Consider the following 13,071-nt stretch of genomic DNA (forward strand, 5'->3'; position numbering starts at 1 on the left):
TCCATTTTCTTTCTCTTCAACCTTAGACATTTTTTTATATATTTTAAACCTTTTAGTCCATTAGATTCTAATTAGATGCAAATTTGCAACATAAGCCATTTAAAAGTTAGAGACAAACACTTTTATCCTATGTGATTTTCCTATAGACTTATGTTATTTACCTATAAATATATGTTATTTTCGCTTCCATGTTATTTATTTTACAAAATTAATGTTATTTTTTTCCATAAAAGCAAACAGAGGACGTTGTTTTAACACGCGAGAGTACCAGGAGGAAGGTACTCTCTAGTATATGTAACAATTTGCGATCGAGTTTTAGTGTATTTTGTTCTAGATAATTTATTTATTTTTACGCATAGCGTGCATACCCAGTACGCCTAGGCTTAGCTTTGACTATATCTTGATTATGCCCGTGTCGCACACCTTGGGTGCGTCTCCCAACACGATTTTCTAAATACGTACGGTGAAACTCGAACCCGAGACCTCCCTTAAGCGACATCAAAAAATTTACCACTTGAGTCAACTCTATGTATATTCATTTTGTTCTACCTTTAGTGGAGAGCACGAGGTATTGTTTTATATTTTTCCTCAGGTGGAACTCGAGTAATGCTTGGTTAGTTGTTCATTCTTCAAGTCTTCTTGCTCGACCATTTATATGTCTTACTCTAGACCTTGTGATCAACTTTGCACATACACTTGATAATCATTAGCAAAGTTCGCATGTCATCATCAAAACCTAAGGAGTAACACACTGAAACCAACATCCATCATTTCAGAATATAATAGTCTATTAGAGTATTCATCGGATGTAATATATCCACCTAATTACTTGATATGTTTAAATATTATTTGTGTGACCTGACTGTTTCAGTTAAGAGCAAGTTGTGTCATTAATATTAATATTAGTTCCACTTGATCTGAAGCAGCCTCCAGCTAGGCATTCCGATCACTTGATTTCACTATATAATTAACTCGTTAATTATTCTGAACCGCATTTATTATACTTTGTATAAATACATTAAATGCATCCTCAGCTCGGAGTAAGGACATATATCTTTCACTTCCAAGTTCCACCCGATTCTAAAATAACCTGCATCATTCTCCCACTCTCCTCCCGTTGAAGTTTGTTATCTCCATGGGTATATAACTTCCTTGGTTCCTTAATTATTGTTAGTACTTTGAATTATTATTCTCCGACACGATTTGCGTTAAACTTTCTCGTTTGGTTATGCCGGAGAATATTAAGATAAGTAATATTTTTAATCTTCTGTTGATGTTTTCCGATTAGGGGTTTTTACAATTTTCCCGTGAAAATGGTCGAAAAATGTTGATTAGGTGTTAATTACACGTTAGAGAAAAGGTATAGGGCTAATTTGCTTCTATCTGTAGGTGAGGGGCTGATTTGCACTTCACACTAAAGTGTTGGGGCTAATTCGCTACTTGCCCCATTATTAAAACTCTAAGGTTAGCTACTCCTTATAAGTTTCGAACCTATGAGTCTATGACCACTCATTTGTATTGTATTATAAGTTTCTAACCACTATGCCAAACTACAATTGTATATTTTGATGTACGTTCAAAACTATATTAAGTCAATATAATTAGAAAAGTGATATCAATTATTTCTTAATAGTCTCACGTCACTAAATAGTCATTAATTTTTACGGGTTATTAATCCTTATTTGATAAATTTTATTAAAGTATACTCAAAACAAGAAATATTGTAATCTAACAAATTAATTTAAATTAAACTCAAAACCAGTTATAGAATAATATAATTGATCCATTTTTCTATTATCCGGAATATCATCCGGCCACTAACTAGTTTAACATTTAAAAATCAACCAGATTCAATCTCATCCGAAAAATTTCAACCAACATTTAATGACCCAAAATCAAAAACCAATCATCGCCTAATTCAAACCTAACCCGCTTTCAAACAATTATAAAACTAATTCAAACCGATGCACGATTTCAAACATTAATATCTTCAATTATGAATAAGAAAAAAATTATAAAAAAAATATTTTTTGAGACGAATCTAACAAGACCCAACACGACTATGTTTTTTCTTAAGTATAAATCACAAAAGGAAGTCAACGGAGCTTGCATGAATAGTGTCCAAAACCCCATTGTGTCATGTAAATAAGAACGTAAGAAATATTAGTTATTACAATTATTATTATTATGATTATTAATGTTATTATTATTATTATATGATTATTAGTTATTATTTATTATTTAGTATTTATTCAATTGAGTTCATTTCAGTTTAATTCAACTCCATTCAATTCAGTTCAGTTTAGTTCATTTCCGCTAAAAAAACTTAGAAGATAGGGCCTTAGTGACTAGGTACCCAATTTTTTATCTTTAATAATTGTCAAAAATGGCAAAGTCGTTCCTTAAAAAAAAAAAATTTGATTGACAAAAACACGAGCATAACAAAGGAAAGAGAGAAAATAAGAAAATAAAATGTGTGGTTTATACACGACGTGCCGGGTTGCCATACGTCAAGAATCCGACATTTCGTAACCCGTAAAAACATCGGAGCAGCACTTTGTAATAATCATTTCAAACAATTCTCCCATTTATTAGGCCCTCCTTTTTCTCTTCCCTCCAAGCGCGTCGTCGTCGGTCGGCATCTTCTCCGGGGCCTTTCTACCTTTCCCGACCTTTTTCCGGCCGCCGATCAATCGCACCTCCATCGTCTCTCTCCATTACTCGGCTCATAATTTCTGAATCGTTCTTCGTCTCGCTGTTTGACCTCCATATGCTTGATTATTTCGGTGAGCAAAATTATTTCAATTTTTTGCATTTAGTTTGATTAATTTGTCAAAGCTTATCAATTTTCGCTTCCGTTTTCTTATTGGCGCCTTTATTTCCAGCTTAATTTATGCTTGAATGTAATTTATGTATAATCATGACCCGTTTGGCAGGTGGTAATAGAATGATAATGAAATTTGGACTGTTATTTGATCGAAATGGTTTATTGACATTAATGGAAGCCTGAATTATAAATTAATTAATTTCAATTTTTGTTTTTTGAATTTGTCAATGTTATTGAAATCAGGAATCATCTTTTGTGGTGTTAAATTGAGGGGAGATGTCGAATCTAGGGAGGAGAAGTATGTCATCATCGCATGCCAAGAACAAAACAGTAGAAAATGGAGGTCCTTCGGACCCTGTTCGAAAGCCTCTCCCTTCTCCACGCTCAATGTATGATTCATTCTCCTTTTGTTTCTTGCTTTCATTGCCTATTTATTTTGTTTGAAAAGAATGTATTAGTTTCTGATGGCTTTTATATTTTGTTGGTGAAATGTCTTCAGCCTTCAATTCTATGAATGTTTATAATCCTTAATATTTGTAATTTAGGCGCGCCGGGCATTACTGTCGATTTTCAGTTTTTGATTTTTATACTTTAAAAGTTGTAAATGTAGATTGAATACTGAACTTAAAAGTTAAAATTATGCCTGCTTTCTATGTATTCCTGTTATTTTTGAGAGATGATAATCTAAACATCTGTATTCATCTAAGGAATTAGATGTGTGTCTGACAAGGTAAATTGGAGAATTAGAGGGGGGGGGGGGGGGGTTAGCGGTACAGCTTTCGTGTCATTGAAGTTTTAGATTTAATTTCTATTGAAGTCTTCTCAAAATGCTGAATTCTGGTGCTTGTCATTCGCGAGTGTCTACTATTTGTAACAGTGACCGTTCCAAAGAATCATGTTATTCAGAAATGGGCTGCCTTTTGATAGATAACATTCAAGGATCGGTGATAGGACTATATGAGACATTTGAAGTATAACACTTGTCAGATAAGAGTATGGAAGCGGACACTTTTTTTTAAAGCATCTTTTTCTGTTTATTTCCGATGGAGCCAAAGATTCATTTGTTCTTTTGGCTGTGGGATGTAATAGACTAAATCAAAATGGCTCTTCATACCTCTTCGCTTCCTTTCCATGAAGTAGAAGATGGTCGTCCCGTTGTCGTCCCGTTATCGCTTTTGGGTCAATTGAAAACAACCTCTCTGCAATTGCAGGGGTAAGGTTGCGTGCGTCCGACCCCCCCTTACCCCGCTTCTTGCGGGAGCCTCTTTGAGGCAATGGGGTAATGATAATGATAATGAATGATCTTTTTGTAGAAGTGGAATGTAAGGCAATTAGTTTGAATCAAGCGGGTTCTCTGTTGCTGGGGGCTATTTTTATGATGAAATGGATTCTTTTGAACATTATGAACTTAGCTTCTTGCTTGCCAAGAGGTTTATTGTTGATGTTTGAGAAGGACAATCATATTTTGATGAAAATGATAGGTGTTGATTGATCTTGAAATACAAATTCTTTAATGTGGTCATAATTTACTGCATTATTAATTTAAATTATGGTGAACATAAGAACTGAAACAGTGTGAATGGTTAATATGTATCCTATAGAGAGGCTTGAGTTTTCAGCATGATCAAATCTAATGTATGTTGTTCATTGAAAACAAATTAGACTTCTTGCTCCATGTTTACATTTGTAGATTTGGGTATATTGCATTCACCTTTGTTTCATCTAAAGCTTATGGGATGTGGTCAATTCTATGCTTTAAGAATTTATCTTTCCAGTTATTTCCTCCATTGTTTTCTTTAATGGCGCAGAAGTTCACACAAGATGTTTGAAAGAGTTGAAAGACACACTAAAAAGTCATCCTAGATTAATAAGTAAAAGTTACCCTATCATATGTTCGTAGTCACCCCAATTCGTAACTAAAATCATCACGTAGATAAGTAAAAGTCTACCTTGAACTGTGTAAAAGTCACAATGCGTCGTAATTCACACATCTGGTGTGCTCTAGAAGTCCTCTACTCGTTAAGTAGGTGGCTTTTTTTTATTTAAACAAACCTTCTTATGCTAATAATTTTCATGCCAAGCCTTGCTTTTCACCTCTATGCATATGTACGTATACCTTTCATGCTGACTACGCAGTGCATGCATTTTCTAATTATTTGTTTGGTGAACAACTAAACATTGTTAGTTAGCTGGTGTTGTGGACTTTATTTAGCTGCCTCTACTGATACTTTAGTCATACATGAAAGTGAAATTGATTTCCTTTTTAAAGATAGGATCACGACAATCACCAGCTTGTTATAGTTGGTTAATATATGATTGTTGGCTTGTTGCATTGGTTTTGTGTACATGCACTGTGCACCCCGCCTTGCACTCGCTAGAGTAGACAAAGAGTAAGGATGACTATGATAATTTTCTTTTCTCTATTCTTTTTTGGTTTTATTCCCCATCCTGGGTTGTGTTGCTGCTACCTGTCCATATCTTACTTTTGCACGGAATACATATTCTTACATATTATGTGCATTTATTGTGTTTTGTATGTGTGTACAATGGCACATTGTGTTGCTCATTTATTTTTTGAGCATATGTATTTGGTCTTAGATATATAGTTATAGATTATGCTAAGGCACAATCTGATAGCTATGTAGTTATAGCTATCTGATACAATTTAATCCCAGAATTGGCAAAGACTTTCTTGCAAGTCTTAAAATTGTAGACCATCTGGTCATAATATGTGCAATAAGAAAATTTCATCAAGGACTTGAAAAAGTGAGAATTGGGCCTCACTGACTCTGCAGTTTCCCTTGGAAAAGGAAATTTAATACTTTTACATGCAGGGGATTAACTGGAGAACGAACAGTGAAGCGTTTGCGACTGTCAAGGGCTCTTACGATTCCTGAAAGTACAAGTGTTTATGATGCTTGTCGCAGGATGGCTGCTCGCAGAGTAGATGCCTTATTGTTGACTGATTCAAATGCTTTACTCTGTGGGATTCTTACGGACAAGGTTAGCTGCTACCATTCTTTCTATGGAATTTACCAAGTAAAAGTAGGAAGGTCCATGTCAATTTTCTGCTCTAGGTATCCTACTTAATGTTGAAATTAGAATAGATGAGAGAGAGAAAGAAGGTAGCAAAATTATACTACTACTTGATTCAATCCCATTAATAGTAACACAAACATACTAATTTTGAGGATTACTTCCTAACACATCCTATAATAAAGGACCACTAACACACTAATTTTGAGCATTACTTCCTAACACACCCTCTTATTTCAAAATTAGTACTCCATAGAAATTGTGAAGAACTACACTTTGATTTGTGACGCACTTCTCATCACCAAAACAATTTTGTTGACGCATGTTGTCACCAACTCCATATTTTCGGAGCACCTCTCTCCGCACGACCTTGTGAAACACTTCTCTTCATCACAATGCACATAATCATCACCAACATTTTTTTTAACCACTCTTGCCATGGTGGTTTACCCTTCATCTTTTTTCACTCATAAAACGGAAGATGGCCTACAATTGCGTACTTCCTATTCTCTCTTTGTCTCTCTCTTTTTGTTCAAGGGATCTAACCCGACGCTAATACCATGTTGATTTTAGATAAATGAGAGAGAGAAAGAAGGTCGAAAATTATACTACTACTTGATTCAATCGAATTAATAATAACACCAACATAAGCCTTATATAGGCATAACATTACCTTAGTGACCTATCTGCGTAAACCAGCTAACCCACTAACACTACCCATGACTAATCATGTCCCTATAATTAAGGAGTTAAGGACCACTAACACCTTAATTTTGAGCATTACTTCCAACACTTAATACAACCTTATTGTGGTTTAAGGATATTGCTACGAGAGTAATAGCTCGAGAACTAAATCTTGAAGATACGCCAGTTTCAAAGGTGATGACAAAAAATCCTGTTTTTGTTCTATCTGACACTCTTGCTGTGGAAGCCTTGCAAAAAATGGTTCAAGGTAATTCTGACTCCTAAAGTCAAAAATGCATTCTTATAATGAAATTTCATTCAACTTTTTTTACTGAGATGTCAGTAAAGTTCACCTGATCGTAGATTCTGATTTGTAGGGAAATTCAGACATTTACCAGTTGTGGATAACGGAGAGGTTGTAGCTTTACTTGACATAGCAAAGTGCTTATATGATGCCATTGCTCGTATGGAGAGGGCAGCTGAGAAAGGGAAGGCCATTGTTGCAGCTGTTGAAGGTGTTGAGAAAAACTGGGGTTCATCAGCTTCTGGTCAGTGGAGAGCATGGCAATGATAATTTTTCTTGCTGACTGAAACTTTTTTATGTCCTGCTGATGCATTTTATGTATTGCTTTCTTTGCGTACTTGCATATCATTTTGTAGTCATTAGTTAGACTGTTTTCTTAGGAAATTTGACAGTTTCAAATATGTTTGATCTCAGGCCCTAATACATTCATCGACGCACTGAGGGAACGTATATTTAGGCCTTCATTGTCTACAATTCTCTCTGAGCATTCAAAGTAGGTAATATCTCTTGTTTGTTTGGAAGTTCCAATTGGTAGATTAGCCTTTAGGCTGGTTATCTAACAGACTTCAAGAATTTCTCAGGCTCTTAACTGTATCACCCACTGACACAGTCTTGGAAGCAGCAAAGAAGATGCTTGAATGTCGTTTAAGCTGTGCTATTGTAACTATAGAAAATAAACCAAAGGGCATCTTAACGTAAGTCCTTTTCAGAAGATTGGCTTTTCTATCAGTAGTTACTGATTAGAAGTGGAAAGTGTTGTATTGGATTTGTGACTGGAGCACTGGACTCCTCAAGTTTATGAAGTCACTGTTTCCTAGCCGTTGTTTACTTTGTTCTTTGCTTTATCAGGTCCAAGGACATATTAATGCGGGTAATTGCACAAAATCTTCCTCCAGACACAACACTTGTGGAAAAGGTACTTGAGTTGTAGAGGAAAAACTTTTGAAGTTGTAGTATTTGTTGTCGATTTAGATGGTCAACATGTTCTATGTGATTATTTCTTATGGATGAAGAACCTTATTCTCTGTTTTTTTAATAAGTGTAGATCATGACACCTAATCCAGAATGTGCAACTGTTGATACACCTATAGTTGATGCTTTGCACACAATGCATGACGGGAAATTCTTGCATTTGCCAGTTGTGGATAGAGGTATAGCTGTTTAGAGGAGTAATTTTTTTATTTGAGTTACTGTTTTCCATCTTTTTCTTTTCTCATGGTTGTGAGTTGTTTGGAACAGATGGACTTGTCGTTGCTGTTGTTGATGTGATTCATATCACCCATGCTGCAGTTGCCACTGTGAGTCAGCTCATTTAGTTTATAAGGCCACATGTGCTTGGATTTAGTTTACTCTAACTGCAATTTACAAGCTAGTATATAGTTTATTCTGCTTTAAACTTGACCATTTGTATGAGCTTGAAGGCCAGGGGTGTTAACTAATGCAGCTTTACTGTGAATCTATTTTAGTGTGGAAGTGTCCTTGACATCCCTGCAGATTAATTGAGTAGTTTCTGCGGTGGAGGATTTTTTACATACATGTAAATATGAGGCATTTCTGATTTCTTTTATCCTCTCTATCCCTTTTCGCTTGATAATGGTCGTTTGAAAGTGATCCTACCTGATTGTATTTGGTGAGGCATTGTTATTTGTGCTGCTTTATCTTTGGCAGGTTCGTAGCTGCAATTTTCTTTTGTAGGAATGACTAATTACGAAAAGAGGAGAGCTTTATTTTCACTTTCTTTTCCAAAATCGAAGGCATTTTTTTTCCAATGAGTAATGGAAGTTCATATGAGCCTGATCTTTATTTGCATCTGTGGATGAGTCATTTGTACCATTGCTTTGACGTGTATGCAGCAGCATCTGCTATGACCTGCTGGTTCCTCGGTGTTTGTACATGAATATTGAATATTCTCTCCGTCTCTGACCCTCTTTTTTGATAATTAGGTTGGTAATACTGGTGGAATAAATACCGAGGCCACTACCAATATGATGCAAAAATTTTGGGACTCTGCAATGCAATTGGGGCCTGCAGATGATGATGAGGATTCTAGGAGGTGAGCCTTGTGATCTCGTGTCTCTTTGTGTTTATCTGAAACATTACTCTAATATTTGGTAATTCTCGTAAAATTTAAGTGAGGGATCCCTTAAACTGGCATCTGAAAGTGGCGATACAACAAAATCTTTTCTCACTTCATCAGTTCAACCAAATAGCTTTGCCTTCAAAATCGAAGACAAGAGAGGCAGGATGCACCGGTTTATTTGTGGTAGGTTATATATGCTCAGACATCTCACTCCACATTCATATTTCTATTGGTGACAAGGGCGAGATTGAGCAAGTCTGGCAATTTTTTAAATGACATAACAGGAATCTTCTTGTAAATGCAGATACACGAAATTTGAGGGATCTCATTACTTGTATACTTCAGAGAGTGGGTGATGATATTGACCGCAACCAATTACCTCATATTTTGGTAAATCAAGATATACTTTGTTCACCATTTGGTTTCCTTAGTTATGATTCCATAATTCGAATATGCTCTTGAACATTCGTTTACTGGTTGTCGCATATTGCAGTATGAAGATGAAGATGGTGATAAAGTAGTCCTTGCTACAGATAGTGATCTTGCTGCAGCTGTAGATCATGCTAGATTATCTGGATGGAAGGTAATGCTTACTTCCCTTTCTCATCTTAGCATTTCATTCCCTCGAATATGGGTTATCAAAACTTCTGGTATATTTTTAGCGAGAATATTGTTGGGTATACATCCTGATTTCTTATTGGAAATCTGTCAGCCTACGGCAGCAATGAACTTTTCATTAATCATATTTGAAAGGAGAGCAACTTCAATATCAGAGGGAACATAAAAACTCAATTCATATAAACAATGAATCAAAGCCTTTTGAGTGTTTGGCCTATTATGCCCACATGCCCATGGGAGTATGGGACATATTTAAAAGAGACTAAAAGGATATGTATCTATTGTATCATATTATAAAATGTTAATGCCTTGGGGTAATATGTGTTCCATCTTGCATCCATTATAAAATGTTATTGCCTTGGGATCATATGTTTTCATCTTGTATCCCATTTGGTATCCCATCTTGTTTTCCATCTCCTCCTGATTTTGAGACATTACCATCGATGAATTCATCATTTAATTTATTGGTGATATTGGGATTGAAGAATTGGATTGAAGGGTGCCTACTCATTTTCAAACCCACGACTATTTGAACTTTTCCGAGGGAATTTTTTCTTTTGCTGAGATCTTCTATCACTAACCTTACTTAGTTGGTGACTTTCGAAAGCAAAATAAATAAATAAGGTGCTGTATGAATTATAGTAAAAAGTTGAGCAAAGAAAAAACCCTTCTCAAATAGTTATATGCCTTTCAGCAAACGCCTTCTTCTAGGAAATTGTGGAATGTTAAGAGTGTTCCATGATTACAGGCAGACTCTTCTTAAATATCACGACAAGCATTGTGCACAAAGTAGAAATGGATTTGCCCGTTGTTGATTGGAAATTGGAAACGGATATTCGAAAGAAACGGTTGCTAATTACGGCATTGATTTCGATCATGATGTCATAATGCTCACGGGAATAGTTATTTTTAATGCCATTGTGAGCAGTGACAAACATAACATCTTTTCCTAGGGCCGACTGATGACATCCTCCCGTTGTCTTTCATTCCTGAGGAGATGACACAGTTCCTTTACCTTGAGCGTCCTTGACGAGGAAATTTCGAATGGATACGCTAACTTTCCAGGATTTATTATTAGCAGAATCTGTTGATTTTAATTGGAGTCAAACATTTGCTATTCTTTTTCCGTCTGATAAAAGTGGACAACAGAAATGTTTAATTGAACTACATCTTCTTTTACTTATTATGAAGTGGCAGAGGGGTGTTGTCTATCAGATTACAGGTCAGCTGAAAGCAATTTCGTTTTTCACAGCGGGTAAGGTTATGTTCTTCTAAACCTCTTTGCGCCACTCTAGGTGGGAGACTCTGTAAAGGCATTGTAGTACAAGCAGTTTTCATGTAGATGTTGAATAGATTAACACTGTCAGCTTCAGATTTTCACTTTAACCAGATGGGTCAAATGTGAAGGAATAAGGAAATTCAGCTTCTTCTTTTCCGTTCTTGTGTGTTTCAAAGAATCGCTAGGCCATAGTTTCTGCCTAAGAAGCCAGTTAGCAGGTCGTCCTTGTAAGTCTTAGACAAGAGAGGCTCCTATTGTTTGAGCCTTTCATAAATTAAACAGATAAAAATTTGCCTTTTAGAGTGACCATTACTGTGGGGGTAATTTATTAACTTATTCTGCTCACCACTTCGAAAACATGGAATACACACCACCATCTCAACCTGAATTTTTTTTGGTCAACTTCTCACCAGCCAGGAGTCCAAGACGTAGTATCTCCTTTGCAGCTGCGTCCCCTTTATCTCTTATAACTAACTGATACAATTATCTACAAAAAGGAGCTGTGTAACAACAGGTGTCTTGGGAAATTGTTCTTTACAGACAGTAGATGTGACCTAGGTGACTGCTCTGGTGTGAACTACGAAGTAGTTCTTTGGAAGCTCACTAATATCTCACTGATCACTGTTCAATATAACTTGCATTGTTCTTTTTCTTTTCCTGTTTTCAGTGCTCAACGTGCATGCTTTAGAATCGCAATTCTCATCCAAACCAGTCTTTGGCTTGTATCTTAGGGGCATTTGAACTGACATCTGTACAAAATTATATTCCCACTTCTCATTCACAGACATACAGTTAGTACTGTAGAGGTGTTGAGTTCATATTATTCTCGCTCTAATAGGAAGGTGACTTGTTATGCAACTGCATTGTTGACTGATAACTAATCTTCTTCTCACTGCTTCTTGTTGGTCTAAGAAGCTTTATTGTTAAACAAGTTTCCGTTGGGAGCTGTCTTAGATAACGAATTTTAAAGATTGGTAATTGCTTGGACTGCTGGATTTTAGTGCTTTCTTTGTCATCGTACTATCAATTTCCTCTCTTGAGAAGGAGAATCTCAAAAATATTGTTGGTTAATTTGAACAGGGATTAAGACTACATTTAGATTACTCTGCAGTACGTCGTCGTGGACGTGGTTCTGGGTCAACAAGCCTAGATTATGCTCAGACGGATGCATGGGCAGCTGCATACAGTTCAGTTGCAGCTGGTGCTGCACTTGTTGCTGGATTGGGTGTACTTGCTTATCTGAAGAGAAATGGCTAGAAACACAACTTTAATAATTAATATATGATGATGAAAACTTTTACTTTAGCTGCTGGCACGACTACGTTTCATTGGCAGGATAGATTCTTGTTGGTTGGCTCTCCGTTTATTGGGAACCGGGGAGTGAGTTGCGCCAGCAGTCTCTTTTTGTATAGGTCTATAATGAGGGTTGTCAATGTCAATTTTTGCAGGCTAACTGTGCGTTAGGCCATGTGTGAAATATGGTTATGCATATTGTTTCATGGAAAGCTATAATCTCATTATTGAAATTCTCAAATTCATGTAATTTCTTGATTTTATACAAGTAATAAACACCGAGCCAGATACGAGTTTTGATAGCAAAATAGTATGTTGGCACTGATAGCCTTTTCGTTTGTATATTGAATTCAAGCTTGGATGTAATTCGAAGGACCCATTTCAGATGGAGGCTATTGGGAGAATAGTGTGCCTATCTATCTTTTGCTATCTTGTTGTTTTCGTTATTTGAACGAGAAATTTGGCGGGTAATTGCTTCTGGTTTTGATGGAGTTTTGGCCCTGTCGCATTCTTAGCTCTTGTGTATGTGATGTAATTCTGGTTTAAAGGAGTTTAGTCGAGCGCGGAAATCAAAATGTTAAAATTCTACATGGGCAATCATAAAGGTTTAATATAAGAGTAAGCTTTGCCAACGTAGAATCTGAACCTTTTTATAAAGTCGACGTTTTGAAATGTAATCATGTCCGCATTTAGGAATGTCCAAGCTCATGTCACAGCCGAAAGTTTTTGAGTTAAGGTAACGACCTGTGAGTGAGGACTACTAAGGTGAAAAGACATGATGTATTCCGACGAGCCAAATACGAAAAAAATGTTACCAATTCGCTCAGCTCGACCGGAGGATTTCTAAACCTATAATAAGTTGTGTCATATGGACAATAAGTGCTAATACCGAAAATTTAGTATCAATACTAATATTTAGTATAATAACACAAATTTGCTTAAAAGTACCA

At 36.1% G+C, this 13,071-nt stretch overlaps 1 protein-coding gene across 1 annotated transcript; it reads left to right on the forward strand.

Annotated features, from left to right (window-relative positions):
* The first annotated feature begins 2,534 nt into the window (after positions 1-2,534).
* Positions 2,535-12,567, forward strand: LOC110787272 (CBS domain-containing protein CBSCBSPB1). Its single transcript, XM_021991861.2, has 15 exons — positions 2,535-2,786; positions 3,071-3,216; positions 5,662-5,830; positions 6,683-6,815; positions 6,925-7,095; positions 7,266-7,344; positions 7,433-7,546; positions 7,701-7,767; positions 7,897-8,002; positions 8,091-8,149; positions 8,795-8,904; positions 8,984-9,114; positions 9,236-9,321; positions 9,425-9,514; positions 11,909-12,567. The coding sequence occupies exons 2-15, from the start codon at positions 3,104-3,106 to the stop codon at positions 12,083-12,085; spliced, it is 1,605 nt and encodes a 534-aa protein (XP_021847553.1). The 5' UTR covers positions 2,535-2,786; positions 3,071-3,103; the 3' UTR covers positions 12,086-12,567.
* Positions 12,568-13,071: the final 504 nt, after the last annotated feature.

Source organism: Spinacia oleracea, chromosome 5 (genome assembly GCF_020520425.1).
Source record: "Spinacia oleracea cultivar Varoflay chromosome 5, BTI_SOV_V1, whole genome shotgun sequence".
Lineage (NCBI taxonomy): Eukaryota > Viridiplantae > Streptophyta > Magnoliopsida > Caryophyllales > Amaranthaceae > Spinacia > Spinacia oleracea.